The following is a 14,542-nucleotide window of genomic DNA, read 5'->3' as shown; positions in this document are numbered from 1 at the left end:
TCCAGATTATTCTTTTTTGGAAATTTGGATTGGGCCTAATTTTGGGCTGGGCTTATTTAAATGGGTTTCACAAATGGGTGGGTTTTTTGGGTGGTTGGTTTTTTGAATTAAAAAACTATTTTTTAGTTTTTCTAAAAGGTTACACCTTTTAAATTAAAAAAACCATATTTTAGTTTTTCTATAGGGTTACACCTTTTAAATTAAAAAACCACTTTTTAGTTTTTTCAAAGGGTTACACCTTTTTCCGAACCATCATAACCCGTGGTTGCACCCACTCGAAAAGGCACATTGCAACCTATTGGAATGGATGTGTCTATTGGTGAACAGACACCATGTGAACCATTGCAACCTATTGGAATGGATGTGTCTATTGGTGAACAGACACCATGTGAACCATTGCAACCTATTGGAATAGATGTGTCTAGTGGTAAACAGACACCATGTGAACCATTACAACCTATTGCAATGGTTGTGTCCAATAATGAAGAGATACATCCAATCCGAAAAGGCATTTCTGTTTCTATAAATACCCCCATTTCGATCATTTGCAGGTTATTTCATTTTTCAATTTCTTCTATCTCCCTCTCTAGACTTGAACCCAACCCAAGTGGGTTCAAACCATAGGTTAAGTGGTCCGAATCACTTAAATCCTAATTCAATTTTATCGAGCCATATTAAGATTGGTCCGAACCATTTGATTCGAATTGCACCCAATTCAGCATTTATATAGTATAGATGCATTTTTAAGTCAGAGAGAGAGTATTACACGGAGGAAGTTCGCCGAATCCACGAGTTTGAAGTGCTGCTACTGGTGGATGTAGACCGTTGTATCCTGGGAGATAGACGCCACTAAGTCCGTAAGCACCATAGCGGGCGAATCTGTCTTAAGGACATAGCATCCAATACTAGCCTTGGTCCAGGTTCTTTATTTATTATTATTATTTTATTACTTTATTTTGCATATTTAATTAAATATAGAGTTATATATTTAATTAATGATTGCTTAGCATATTGTTAATTATCTCATGACATATTAGTATAAGGTTTTTTATATCTTAAATGTCACATGAAGCATATATATTTTACCAACAGTTTGTGCAAATATGTTTCTGTTTTTCTTGGACTTGGGCTTTTCTTGATTTAATGGTGAATTCACAACCTGCTTGAAATTGTTAATTGATTTTTTTTTTTTTTTTCCTATATGGGCTGCCACTAAAATTTTTACTCTGAAATTTTGAATGGTTACTTGATTCCAATATCTGATTGGGAGAAAAGAAAAATATATTTTTTCTCATGTTTTTCTCATTTGAGGTAAGATTCAAGAGCTGATGGGGAACGAGGTAATGGAGAAGAGGAATGATTGGCAACAGTCTAGTATGAAACTTTTGCCTTCTAGGAGAGCTCTGTGAATTTTTGGGTTTCTTTAGTCTGATGAGAGTAGAAAGAGAACGAGGAGAAGAAAGGAAAGGAGAAAGGGGGCAAAAAAATAATTTGGTTCAAAAAGTAAAAAGGGTATTTTAGGTAACAAATTAAAATGAACAGTAAAAGTTCATGTCCATGTCAGCATTTGAGTCAATTTCATTTTTGTAACTATCAGACTTTGACTACATAATAGGGTAAATATAAGCCAATAAATACATTTATATGTAAAAATTCATATTATTTAAGCTTTTATTTGAAAACAATGTGATATGTTTTAAAATTTTAATTTATTTAGAAGTTGCACGTGTGTAAGAACCCAGTGTGAAATAGTATTTTAATTTTGATAAAGAATTGTTAATAATGTGTTTATTTAAATAAATTTTATATATCCTTCTTTAACTAGAGTTTTTTTTTTAAAAAAATATTGTATTTATTTAAACAGTTTACCTAATTTAAAATAATTAAAGAAAGACATTTGGATAAATTTATATTTAGTAAAATTGCACGTGCATGGCACGTTAGTAAAAATCAATTTATAGTAAATATTATTTTTTTTTCTTTATTATTTATATTTTTAATTATAATTTATTTAATACCAACAAGCTCTTCGTAAATTAATTTTATTAAACAAATATGTATAAAGAATTTAAATGAATATAATTTTAAGAAAAAAGAAAATTATCCTGCAATTGGATGTTAGATCCAGTTATTGTAACAAAATTCTAATATAAGTATTTTAAGTGTGCCTATGAATCTAATTTATAACATATTCTTAAGTTGGTATATACTTTTTTCTGTACTTTTAATTCATCAATTTTTGTATGGCTTTTTTGTAGCTGATATATCAATTGGGTAAAGCACACACAAAGCTTTGGAAAGAAGTTTTTCACATTTTTTTATATGGGCAGAGACTAGCCCACAAAGCTATCAAAGCAAATTATGAAGGAAAACAGCTAAATATGATTTTCCTTATTGGTCAGGTGAGGGGGCTAGTTTTATCATTTTAGAAGGTGATGTGCAAACAAAACGTCTTCCATACGTTTCTACAGTTAACGCAAGTGCCTGTCACTGCAACTTTCTTGAGCCCAATGCTAGACAAGGGCTACTTGTACCGAATCTATAAGTGTCCCAGTGTTTTTTTCCAATGGTATAACAAAAATATACCCCAACTTAATATATTATTTAAGCATTTATTTGAAAACTATATGATATGTTTCAAATGAGTATTTTAGTTAGAAGTTGTATGTGTGTAAGAACAAGTTGTGAGATGGTATTTTAATTTTGATAAAGAATTGTTAGCTATATGTTTATTGAAATAAATTTTATATATCCTTCTCTAACTAGAGTTTTTTTGGAATACTCTATTTACCTAAACAATTTACCTAATTTAAAATAGTTAAAGAAGGATATTCAGGTAAAATTGCACGTGCTTTGCACGTTAGTAAAAATTTAATTTATACAGGAAGGCTCTCATGCAGTCTAAAACAATGGACTTTTCAACAGACCAAAACTCAATTAGTCAATTACACTTTATTATTTTATCAGACTTAATTATAGTTAATAAAATTATATTATCAATCAAATCAAATATGGATAACATATATATTTGAGTATTTTACTATATTTATTAAATTACATAAAATCAAGTAGTACTCTTATTTTCATACAAAATTTATTTAAGACTTTTCTTATTATTTTTTATTTTTATATAATGAAGGCCAATAAAAAAAAGTCTTAGAATTTGAATATAATTAGGAATATAGAGCTCGTGCCTCTATAAATAACCCAACTATCAAAATTACAGCAAAAATAATTTTTTTGGTATTAGCTAACTATTGTAAATTGACCGTTAAAGTTAGCATTATTAACTATGGTTAAATTTGACAAAATAATAAATTGTAATTGACTAATTGAGTTTTGGTCCGCTGAAAAGTCCGTTGTTTTGAACCGCATGAAAGTCTTCCTATTAATTTATATAATTTATATTTTTTAATTATAATTTATTTAATATAAATGACCTCTTCATAAATTAATTTTATTAAATAAGCATGTAGGAAATAATTTAAAAGAGTTGCTAGACAAGGGTTGCTTGTGCCGATTCTATTAGTGTTCCCGTGTTTTTTTCCCCAATGGTTTAATATCATATAGTTCCAGTGTTTTTCCTGAATGGTTCAATCTTTTTTCTTTTTTTAGCAATGAAGAATCAAATTGAAATGTTAAAAAATAGGAGAATAATGGGTGAGTAAGTGGTATGTCTACTTAATCAAAATCTATGAAGCACGGACACACCTATAAGTGGTGACGTGCCAGTGTCCGACACGTCTAATTTTTTATTATTTTTTTCAAGGTCGGACATAGCAAAGGATACGCCAGACACACGCTGAGGACACGCCGAAGACACGCCTATTCGATTTATTTAATTTTTTTTTTTTTTTTGAAAAGAAAATGAAGGTTTGTGTGTGTATGTGTGTGTGTGTGTGTATATATGCATGTGAATTCATTCACTGAGATCTATTTAGTGAGACGACTGATGTAGAAATCTAAAAGAGATGAAGAGATTGAGGGAATTACAAAGCAACTATAGGGAAAAAAAAGGAATAAAGAGTAAGATCTTCTATGAGTGTTGGGTTTTACCGTCGAAAAAAAGGAACAACCTCTTATTTTCCATCCAACGCTTCATCAAAACTTTTGGCTTGACTAAATGACAGAGAAAGGGATAGAGGCGAAGTATGAAGAAATAAGCGAAGCACGTGTGGAGAAAAATGGGATATGATGGAGGTTGTTACCTTATCATCTTAAAAGGTGTGTTAAAAAAATAAATTAATTAAAAAAAACATATATGTTTGGTTACAAAGATAGCTTATTCAACTGTTGGATATAAACTTATATTTTAATAAAATTTAAACTTATGATTTTTATGTTTTTTAAGACTAGTAGAGATTATTTGGTTAGCCTAATTTAAATATAAATAAAAAATTAAATAAAAATAAAAATTTATATATAATAAAAATATATATATTATTTTATTGTCGTATCATTGCCGTGTATGTGTCCTATTTTTTTAAAATTTGTCGTATCGCCGTATCCATGTCGTATCGTATCGTTCTTTCGTGTTTGCATCCATGCTTCATAGATCAAAATACATCATTTCATAGTTGAAAGAATTTTTTATTTTATTCTATCTAATGCTACGTTTGGTGTGCAGGAATGGAATGTCCATTCCAACCATTCCTTTGTTTGGTGTGCATGACTGAAATGGAATGGCCATTCCATTGAAATGAAAATCCATTCTTGAGAATAAAAATCAATTCCACAACTAAACCTATTGAATGACCATTCCATTCCCAAGTAATTTTTTTTAAAAAATCAACTTCTCAAAAAATCATCATGTTTCAAGTCCAAAAACCACCATTATCTTCCACCACAACCACATCCGCCTTACTCACCACCACCACTACAACCGTCTTCCACCACCGCCACCGCCTTTCACCACCGTTACCACCACCGTTTGCCACAACCACCACCGTTACCGCTTTCACCACCACTACTGCCACCACCTTCCACTACCACCACTACTGCCGTTGCTTTTCACCACCTTCCACTACCACCGCTGTCATCGCCTTTCACCGCTGCCATCGCCTTTCACCGCTGCCATCGCCTTTCACCCCCGCCGCCGCCGCCGCCACCATCACCGCCTTACACCACCACCACCGCCGCCGCCTTCTACCACCGCCATCGCCTTCCATCACCACCATCGCCACCACTGTCTTCCACCACCGCTACCGCCTTCCACCACCGCCACCGCCACCTCCATTGCCTTCCACCACCACCACCATAGTCACACCACTATCTCCTTCCATCATAACCACCACACTAGTGTCACCGCCTTCCACCAACAGCACTGCCACCTTCCACCACCACCGCCACCTTCTAATACCACCACCTACACCACTATCGCTTTCCACCATCCACTACCGCCACCATTTATTTTTAAAAATTATTAGAGAATGTCATTTTGTTAATTTGATTTTTTTGTTACTAAGGGGGATATTTTGGATAATTCAATTAGAAATTTATTCTATTTTAAATTTTAAATTGGTCCAACCAAATAATAGAATGATTATTATCATTATATTTCTACACATTTCATATTTACAACCAAATAATAGAATCAAAATGACTATTTCATTCCACTCTCATTCTCATTCCACTCTCATTCTCATTTCATTTCTATCTATATTTTATTTTATTTATGCATACCAAAGATAAGCATAAAGTGTATATATACAATAACGTGGTATGTCTTGTGTCACTTAGGTTTTGGGACTTTCGCGTCCGCCTCCTGCACCCGGTCGATGTGTGGTGCTGAAAAATATGGGAGCATGGTTGCCTAACTATACATGTGTCAGCTGGCTCCTGGCTGTGCAACCTCGACTATGAAGAATATTCCAAAATCAAATTATCAGATATCCTGCAATGGAGAAAAGATCATATGCTCGATAATACTCTTTAAACCCAAATGCTACAATAAACACATTAATCATGTGTGTTATTTTTTATTAATCAACAAATTGTGGTATTCTATCCTGTTGAACCAACGGTTCTGATCTCACGCAAGTCTATAAATCCCTAAGTAACGGCACACCACCAAATCACTCGGAACGTTAATGTGATGCTTTTTACGGTTGGCCGCGACGTCGTATAACCAAACCTGTTCGTCCAAAACACGCAGAGAAGACGAACAGAACAAAGCTTTGCCTTTTTTTACCCTAGCGCTATGCCTCGTGATTCGAGAAGCATTTCCCAATTTTAGGGTTTCGTTTGTTCATTCATTCATTTTGTGTTAGGTTTTCGAATACTTATGCTTTTAGGCTCTCATCTCACGATCACAAGTAGTAAACTGTCTCTGTATTTCTATAGTTCCACGCAATCTATCTGAAGTGTATATATATAGAAAGAGATTGTGTGTTTTGGAGTCAGAGAGATATAGAAATGGAAGCTAGAGTGGGTGTGGTGGTTGAAGGAGGAGGGCAGAGAGCTCTCAGTTCGGGCCATGGGAGCGCCGTCTTAGAAGGCGGTGCTGCGCATAAATTGGTGGCGCAACAGAGGTCACTGCAACGGAATTCGCAGATTGGAACGATTCCGCAGCTTCTTGCCGGCGGCGTTGCTGGCGCCGTAAGCAAGACCTGTACGGCGCCGCTCGCTCGCCTTACCATACTCTTTCAGGTTCGTTGCTCGATTTCTGTTTGTGGTCGTTTCTGTTTAAATTTCTAAGGCTTTCTGGAACTGATACGGATTGAATTCGATGCATTATGTAACAAGATAAACTATAAAAGTCCATGCAGTTGGATATTAGACTTCGGTGGGCAGAGAGTCTTTGCTTAAAAAACCAAAACTGAAATCAGAAAATTGGGTGAATTTTGAGGTAGAAGAAGCTTTTTCTTTACACAAATATATGTGTGTATTTATACATTGAGGAATGATTTATTACAGTGATGAATACTGGCATGGATATCAGGACAACTGATACCATTATGAGAGAATAAATTGAATTTGAGTTTCACCCAGAAAAATAGAAAGAGTATAGAACAAGCTTAGGACCTAAGTGGTAAGGTTATGGGGAACAAATTATTGTAAATAGTTTAACAGCTTTCCTGAGGTGAAACCTGCTGTCATGTGGGACTCTTAAAGAGAGAATATGAGTGGCACTTGTCAAGTTAAAGCATTTTGAGGAAGCTACTTAAAATAAGTCTACCTATGCTGCCATGCACTTATTTCTTGTCCATATTTTCATCAAGGGTTTCTGAAAGTTGTACAGTTGGTGATATATATGTATATATATAATATTAAACAAAGTAATACCAAGGGACCTAGGTCTACACCCAGTCTACCACTTGTGGTGGCAATTTTTTTTTTTCTCTCAATTTAATGAATCCAGACCTTTTGCAGTGGCTTTAGCCCTATTCTACTTTTAGATTATTGATTTCATGTGTCATGCCACTTATCTTTTGCTATTGCATTCAAAATTTCAAATCATGTTGTTACTTTTAATTCATTGACACTAATCCATGGACATCTTTTGACTCTGGTTTTTCAAAATATTCTATAAGAAAACAATTTTGGTCTATAACAATTAGATTTTTCTTTTATACAAATATGTAAATGAAGTGGTTTTCTTCTTCCAAAATAATGTAGTAAAACAATAACAAACAAATGCACAAAACACTAGAAGTTGATAACTTTCCTTAATCAATTTATTCCCTGCTGGAATACTTTCGGACTTGTGCGGAGAACCTCTTGTAATGATAAAGCATTTACTGTATGGTATAACTCACCGTTGGTTTCGTCCGTGTGGGGTGCTAAGAAGAAATTACTAGAATAAGCCTAATCTTTAGCACTATTTTAAACAAAGTGGCTGCTTTTAGATTCGAGTCTGCCTACCCATTATCCTGGGTGTATATCAATGTTAAATGCCTCCTTGGAAGGTGGTTTTGGGTATTGTATTCATTGGCATCTCACAGGAATTCCCCCAGAGGCCTCATGCATCCTCACTACCATGATCCATGGTGCAGTTCTGAAACTGCAATGTGGTGATGACAGAATAAATCAAGTGGTTCCTTGCCAAAGGAGAATTCAAGTGTTAATAATGCTGAAATCATTTCCTCCGCTAAACTGGACTCACTCCTGATCTCTGCCATCTCTTATCTCTGCAGGTGCAAGGAATGCACTCTGATGTTGCTACCCTGAAAAAGACAAGTATATGGCGTGAGGCTTCTCGTATTGTTGGTGAAGAAGGATTCCGGGCATTTTGGAAAGGAAATCTGGTTATGATTGCTCACCGTCTTCCTTATTCGTCTGTCAGCTTTTATTCATTTGAACGCTACAAGAATGTTGGTACAGACGTTCTATGGAAAACTCCATTTTATAGATAAAATTGCATTGGTAGGTCAGCCTTTTTGTAGCAGTGGCCTATATTTGATTCAATTGATTTTTTACAAATCGCAGTTACTACAGCTGATTCTGGGACTGGAAGGTCATAGTGAGAATCTAAGTACAGATCTTTGCATACGACTTGTAGGTGGTGGTTTAGCTGGAATAACTGCTGCATCCGTTACATATCCTCTGGATCTTATAAGGACACGTCTTGCTGCTCAGGTAATAATAGAGACTCATACCCTTTGTGCGCTATGTCCCATGAGCATATACATATATTTGGTTTGAGTTTCTTGTACTAATTGATCATGTTGTTAAAGCATTAACTGACATAGGATTACTGCTTGTCTGCTCTCTGCAACATTATATATGTTTCTGTTGTGCATCTGAGCAACAACTTCCAAGTTAATCCTTAGACAAATTTGATACATGGATAGAGTTTTTATTCATCATCCGATTATTACTTATCTAGTGGAAATTTTTGCAATTTTACTAGATATGCTTCTATATTTTTGTGCAATTTAATCTTACCCTTTTTCTTCTTTGATTGGGTCACCTTGCAGTATAGCCCACTTGCCTTTGAAGAACTGTAATTTATATTTTCATAAATAGAAAAAAATATATATAGAGAGAGCAATGTTGTAATATTCTTGACACTACTTGAATCCCTATCTATATGATAAGGAAAGTAAGACGCCTAGATTCACGAGGCAAATAGGGATCAATGTTGAGACCTAACTTCCAATAATTGACTTTTAACACGGTTGTCATCATTTTTGTTTATTTTTAATTGAAAGTGGGCTTAAAAGAGTTGGGCACTTGGGCTTTATACTTTAAACCTGAGGTTTCTTTATTTAGAATGGGTTGCAGGAATAAAATTTTGAATAGAAAAGTAAAACAAACCCATTTCGTAGGATCAATGGGATTGTACAATCCTACTATCCTATCAATCCCACTGCAATCAAATTGATCCTATTGCAATCCTGACGCCGATCAATTTTTAATGTGGTTCGAATCGATTTGGCAATTCGGATTGTAGGATCCTATGATCGAAATCGTGATTTTAACAACCACAATAGGATTGGAAATTGATCTAGTTCTTAACCTTTAGTAATGCCACATTAGAATGTGTTAGTTCAATAGGACATGTTGGCAAATTTCGTAGAACAAAATTGAGTTTGTACTTTTATTTTAATTTCTATCTAGTTTAGAGATTGCTCAAAAGTTATTTAGTGTCAGTTACCTCCCAAAGTCGAAGATGGAATGTATGCTACAACCATGGGTATTTCTGTAATCTTCGTCTACAAGGATAAAAAGGTAATTTGACACTCTAATGCACTCACCAATTAGGGTTCATGCATTGCATATTTGCATGTCTGGGGTTTCTAAATTTCCAAGTTTCTAACTTATTTTGATACCATAAAATGATTATAACTTGCATGAAATATGTTTTAACAACTCCTTCTATTGAATTTTTTTCTACGTTAAATTTGCCTTAGTATTTGATTGATCAAGGTATCGATCGAAGTTTTCTGGAGTGATGTCGATCTATCAATATCAATTTTGATCGATCAAGCTGTTCGAAACAGAAGTTTCCGAGTTGGTTTTAAACTGTACAAAAACCTAATTTGTTTTCATTACTTGGCTCCCTATAAATACATGACACTAGGGCTGACCTATAGAGAAAAAGGACACCATATGGAGAGCAGATTTCTTTGTGAGTTTATGAGTGTATCACTCTTTTTCTTTGACATTCATCGTCTGCATTAGTTGGTGAGCGTATTCATTTGTCAGATGTCGCTGCATACTCAAAGATCAATTCAACACTAAGGTTCAATTCACAACCAGATTAACGCTTGGACGACTAGTGGCTTAGACCCGATTCACTAGAGAACCAGATTCGTGGGGAGCGGACACTATTGATGAGCGGAAACCTATCTGGAGACTTTTCTGAGTTTGTCTTCTGTGTCAAGGAGGTTATTAGAGGATTCTTGGGTTATAGTCTGATAGTGGATTTGGTTTGCCTGGATTAGGCCCCGTGCGTTTCGTTCTCCACGTAAAAATCTGGTGTCTATCGTTTATTGCTTTTATTGCATTAAATCGTTGTGGATTGCATATAATTTTTACTATCTGCTAGATTCTTAAGTTATATTTCTGTTAATTCTGTATTGATTTAAAGATTATTTAAGACAGTTAATCAGTTCTAATTCACCCCTCACCCTCTGGGTATAGATCAGTGGACCTTGCACAACTCTCTATCAGAATGATTGAAAAGTTACGCATACTCTCTAGTCCGTTCTTGCTTTCATTTATAAACTTTTACGTTACTTTCGTTGGTACTGAACCAATTATAGATGTAATATTTTCTGAAGACTGAGTTATTGTGGCCTTATGTCTAAGTGGAAAAGTTTTCATATATGTTTATAAGGCTTACTTAACAATACGACCCTATATTAATTATTATTTAGGGAAGCAAGAATGCACGGTCAGAGGGCTGAGGGAGCACACACTAAAGAAACATTAAAACTATCTTCACAGACAGTCTCTTTTGCTATGTTATTTCGTGTATAAATTCCAGATGGTTTGCAATTTGAAACAGATCTACTGTCCTAACAAGTGGTCTTTTGCCTGATTTTTCTAGTTTTATATTTGCAACTTGGAAGATGGAAGTATTGCTGGATTGGTTATTCTTTTCAATGTGCATTTTGTTTTGCTTGCATTTATTTTCTTAACTGGTGTTAACCTTTGCAGACGAATGTAATCTATTATAGAGGTATAGGGCATGCTCTGAGTACGATTAGCAGGGAAGAGGGTATCTTCGGCCTCTACAAAGGACTTGGGGCAACTCTGTTGGTACTGTTCTGCTGTTATTGTAATTCCAGTTCGCTTTATGATCTCTCTTTCGTTTAGCTGACTGTAGATTTACACTAATGCAGGGTGTTGGGCCTAGTTTAGCAATTAGCTTTTCAGTTTATGACACCTTGAGATCTTATTGGCAGTCACAGCGGTAATCCCTCCGCATGGATTCATCTGATATTTTTTCTAAAATGAGTTGCTGTATGCACTACGTTCTGTGCCTATCTTCTTACCATTATCTTAGATTTTATTCTTTTATGCCAAAGAATTCATGCATCTATTTTAAGATACAATGATTAATTATCTTCTTCTTTTTCTTTTTCTTTTTTTTTTTTTTTTTTCTTTTTCTGGGTTGACATCAGGCCTGATGACTCTCCTGCCCTGGTTAGCCTAGCTTGTGGCAGCCTTTCAGGCATTGCATCATCAACTGGTGAGTAATTAATAAATCTTCTACAGAGGAAGCCCCTTAGAACTTGGGGTAGGCCTTGCTTAGTTCTGTTCTGCAAAAGGATTTCCATTTTTGAGCCAGAGGAAAACAGAAATTGGTGACAAAATATGTTTGGGTGTTTGTTTCTTATTCCCAAAATATTCTCTAAACATGACTCCATATTTGGTGATCCAATAATACTGCTTCCACACCTTTTTAATTGTTAAATTTCATTTAAGAGAAAATGTAACTACAAGAAATGGCATTTTCTTGTACTTCCAATTGTATTTGAAAACTGAACAAGCCCTTAATTCTGCATGCCCTTTACTACATAATTAGAAGTCTTGGTTCCATACAAAACTACCACAATATTTTCATGTTCCATCTCATATAATGGTAATTGCACAATCTTTGACCAGTTGCCTTCTTGATCTATTTTCATGTGCATAGTAAATACTGAAGAGTAGAGTGAAAACTTCGGAGGTTGTATAATTTTCTTGTCTCTGGGCATCTGTCGCAGGTTCTTGTTGAATCATCCTCAACTTGGACTTGTATAGCGAATATCCTTTTAAGTAGATTTGTTTATCTGAGATTGTGTTATTAGACATTGCTAGCATCTATGAAAGAAGTTAATTCCTGTAGCTGTCTTCAATGCTTTTGGTGCAGAGAAGCAGGTTGAGGGGCAGGCTCTGCACTAATTATCTAACCAGACTGACCCTCTAGAGCCAGAGACCCAGACAAGTAATCGGTTTTTATCTGGCATTTGAGAATTTTAGTAAGGAAATCATCAATAAAAATACATTTTATATTGTCATTTGCAAACTTCCATATTTTTTTATGTAAGAATCTTGCTTGAATCAACTTAAGTTGTTCTACTTATTCAATAACTTGGTTCTACAAACATTGCACTTGGTTTTAACTGTCAAATACATATATACATACATACCAACATAATTTGTGTCAAGAGGAGACCACCGAAAAACTCCTCACCAGATTAATGCTCTTCTTTAAATTGTGTCTTCTTTTTTGTCGGGGGGTTGTTATGAACTCTTTGGCTATAAGCTATATGAATTAAACCACAGTGTCGCCCACAGTTCCTCAGATACCTTTATTGCAATATAAGAGGGATTTGGCATGTTAGAAAAGGTATGCATCTTTATCCTAGTTTGAATATATATATTTTTTTTCAGAAGGTTATCCTAGTTTGAATATTGCTGCCATGCATATCTTACTAGAACCTACTACCGAGTTCATGTTAATGTTACATATCATTTTGTTGATGTATTCGTTTAACTATTTAAGGGCCTATTTAAATGATCCCCTAAACTTAAATGGCCCTGTTCACTTTTTGTGTAGGATTCAGTATATAAATTTACCATCTTGAATGGAGTCATTTGAGAAAGTCAATCATCTCAAAATGAATGTGTATAAATTTGAATGTCATTTAAAGAAAATCTAAATCACATGTGAAGAAACATGGTGAAGTCCCCTATTTTCCTAGACTGCTTTATTCAAGATGATCAATTTCTACATTAAAATGAAATGTGAATGTGAATGTGAATGTGAATGTGGCCATTCAAAGCCAATCCCAAAACAAACCTTTCAAGTAGTAATTGGTAGCAGCGGTAGTATATGATTCACTTTTAGTGCTCAGTTGCATTGTGCTTCTGTTCATACGTGAATGCAGCTAACTCACTTTACATGTATCATAATGGTTACATGAATATTTGAGACAAATTTCCGGTAGATTATAATATGGTAATTTGTTGGCATTTTATATAGTATGTTGCTGGTAGTTTTGAGTTACTTGTTCAGCAATGTGTTTATATCCAGGTAAGAAAGAAAAACGCAAGTTAAAAATGATTTCATTGTGAATTGTCACAGCCTGAGATTACTGATTAAGAATGCAGTTCATTACATAACAACTTTGTAGAGCTCTTCTTATTTTGTTAACTTGTATGCATTGTAGCAACATTCCCTCTAGATCTTGTGAGGCGACGGAAGCAGTTGGAAGGAGCGGGTGGCCAAGCCCGTGTTTATAATACTGGTCTGTTTGGTACATTTCGGCACATATTCCAGGCTGAAGGACTACGTGGTTTGTACCGAGGGATTCTGCCTGAATACTATAAGGTTGTGCCTAGCGTTGGTATTGCTTTTATGACTTACGAGAAACTGAAGCAGATTTTATCAGATATACCTGCCAATTGATTGATTGCCACCTCCATCTCTAAAGATCATGCTGGTGTCGACTGGATGTGATTGGTTGAAGCAGTTAGAGAAGGCTTATTATGTGCGGATTTTTTCAGGTTATTGTGGTAGATTTTGTGATTGCTGCCGTGAGAAACCATATTTTTCCTTGTATAGATTGGAGAGAAACACCCATTTACATCACAAGTGTACCAAACACTGGTGTTCTTCACACACTTTGAGTAGTTTTGACAGCATTGATTACATTCAAGGGCTGTTTTTATTTGATGATCTTAATGTACCTTTTTTTGCTTTATTCTAGAGACACATAGAGCCCATCAAGTGTCAATGTTAATGTATCGAGTAGTCGTTAGTTCTGAATTCTTAAATGTTCTTGTGCTCTATAATTTTTAATGCATTGAAGAATGTACTTTTTCTCAAGCAGGACCATATGGCTTTGGAAGTTGGTGTTGGAGTTTTCCTCCAAAGTAGCTGCTGCTGCTGCTGTTTGGACTACAGTTCCAAAGCTTGTTTCCTTCTTCTTCTTCTATTTTTTTTTTAATTTGTATTTGAGGCTAAAATAATGTTTATAATTTCATTTTTCATATATAAAAATGTTTGTGTATATAAAAATTATTTTTATCATTTTTCATATTTTATTCATGCTGCGTGATTGGGTGGTCATCTTTTAATGATGGAATTGAACAAGATTAAAGA

General features: G+C 34.7%; 1 protein-coding gene across 7 annotated transcripts; it reads left to right on the top strand.

The window, feature by feature from the left end:
* The first annotated feature begins 5,911 nt into the window (after positions 1-5,911).
* LOC132312096 (uncharacterized) lies at positions 5,912-14,488 on the top strand. 7 transcript variants are annotated; one of them, XR_009483184.1, is made up of 8 exons: positions 5,913-6,648; positions 8,136-8,312; positions 8,428-8,577; positions 11,107-11,208; positions 11,292-11,362; positions 11,574-11,641; positions 12,305-12,413; positions 13,608-13,747. XR_009483184.1 is itself a non-coding variant. In XM_059810346.1 (7 exons), the coding sequence occupies exons 1-7, from the start codon at positions 6,415-6,417 to the stop codon at positions 12,167-12,169; spliced, it is 813 nt and encodes a 270-aa protein (XP_059666329.1). In that variant the 5' UTR covers positions 5,912-6,414; the 3' UTR covers positions 12,170-12,830. The 7 variants fall into 7 exon arrangements, 5 of the variants coding, with proteins under 5 accessions (XP_059666329.1, XP_059666330.1, XP_059666328.1 ...); XR_009483183.1 differs by lacking the exon at positions 12,305-12,413 and adding an exon at positions 14,271-14,488 and having other exon boundaries at positions 5,923-6,648; positions 13,608-13,944; XM_059810346.1 differs by lacking the exon at positions 13,608-13,747 and having other exon boundaries at positions 5,912-6,648; positions 12,159-12,830.
* Positions 14,489-14,542: the final 54 nt, after the last annotated feature.

This window comes from Cornus florida, unplaced genomic scaffold (assembly GCF_030987335.1).
Source record: "Cornus florida cultivar Cherokee Brave unplaced genomic scaffold, ASM3098733v1 CherokeeBrave_3.0.0_Hap2_Chr06, whole genome shotgun sequence".
Taxonomy (NCBI): Eukaryota; Viridiplantae; Streptophyta; class Magnoliopsida; order Cornales; family Cornaceae; genus Cornus; species Cornus florida.
The sequence above is the reverse complement of the archived record's forward strand: the minus strand, read 5'-3'. Positions and strand labels throughout refer to the sequence as shown.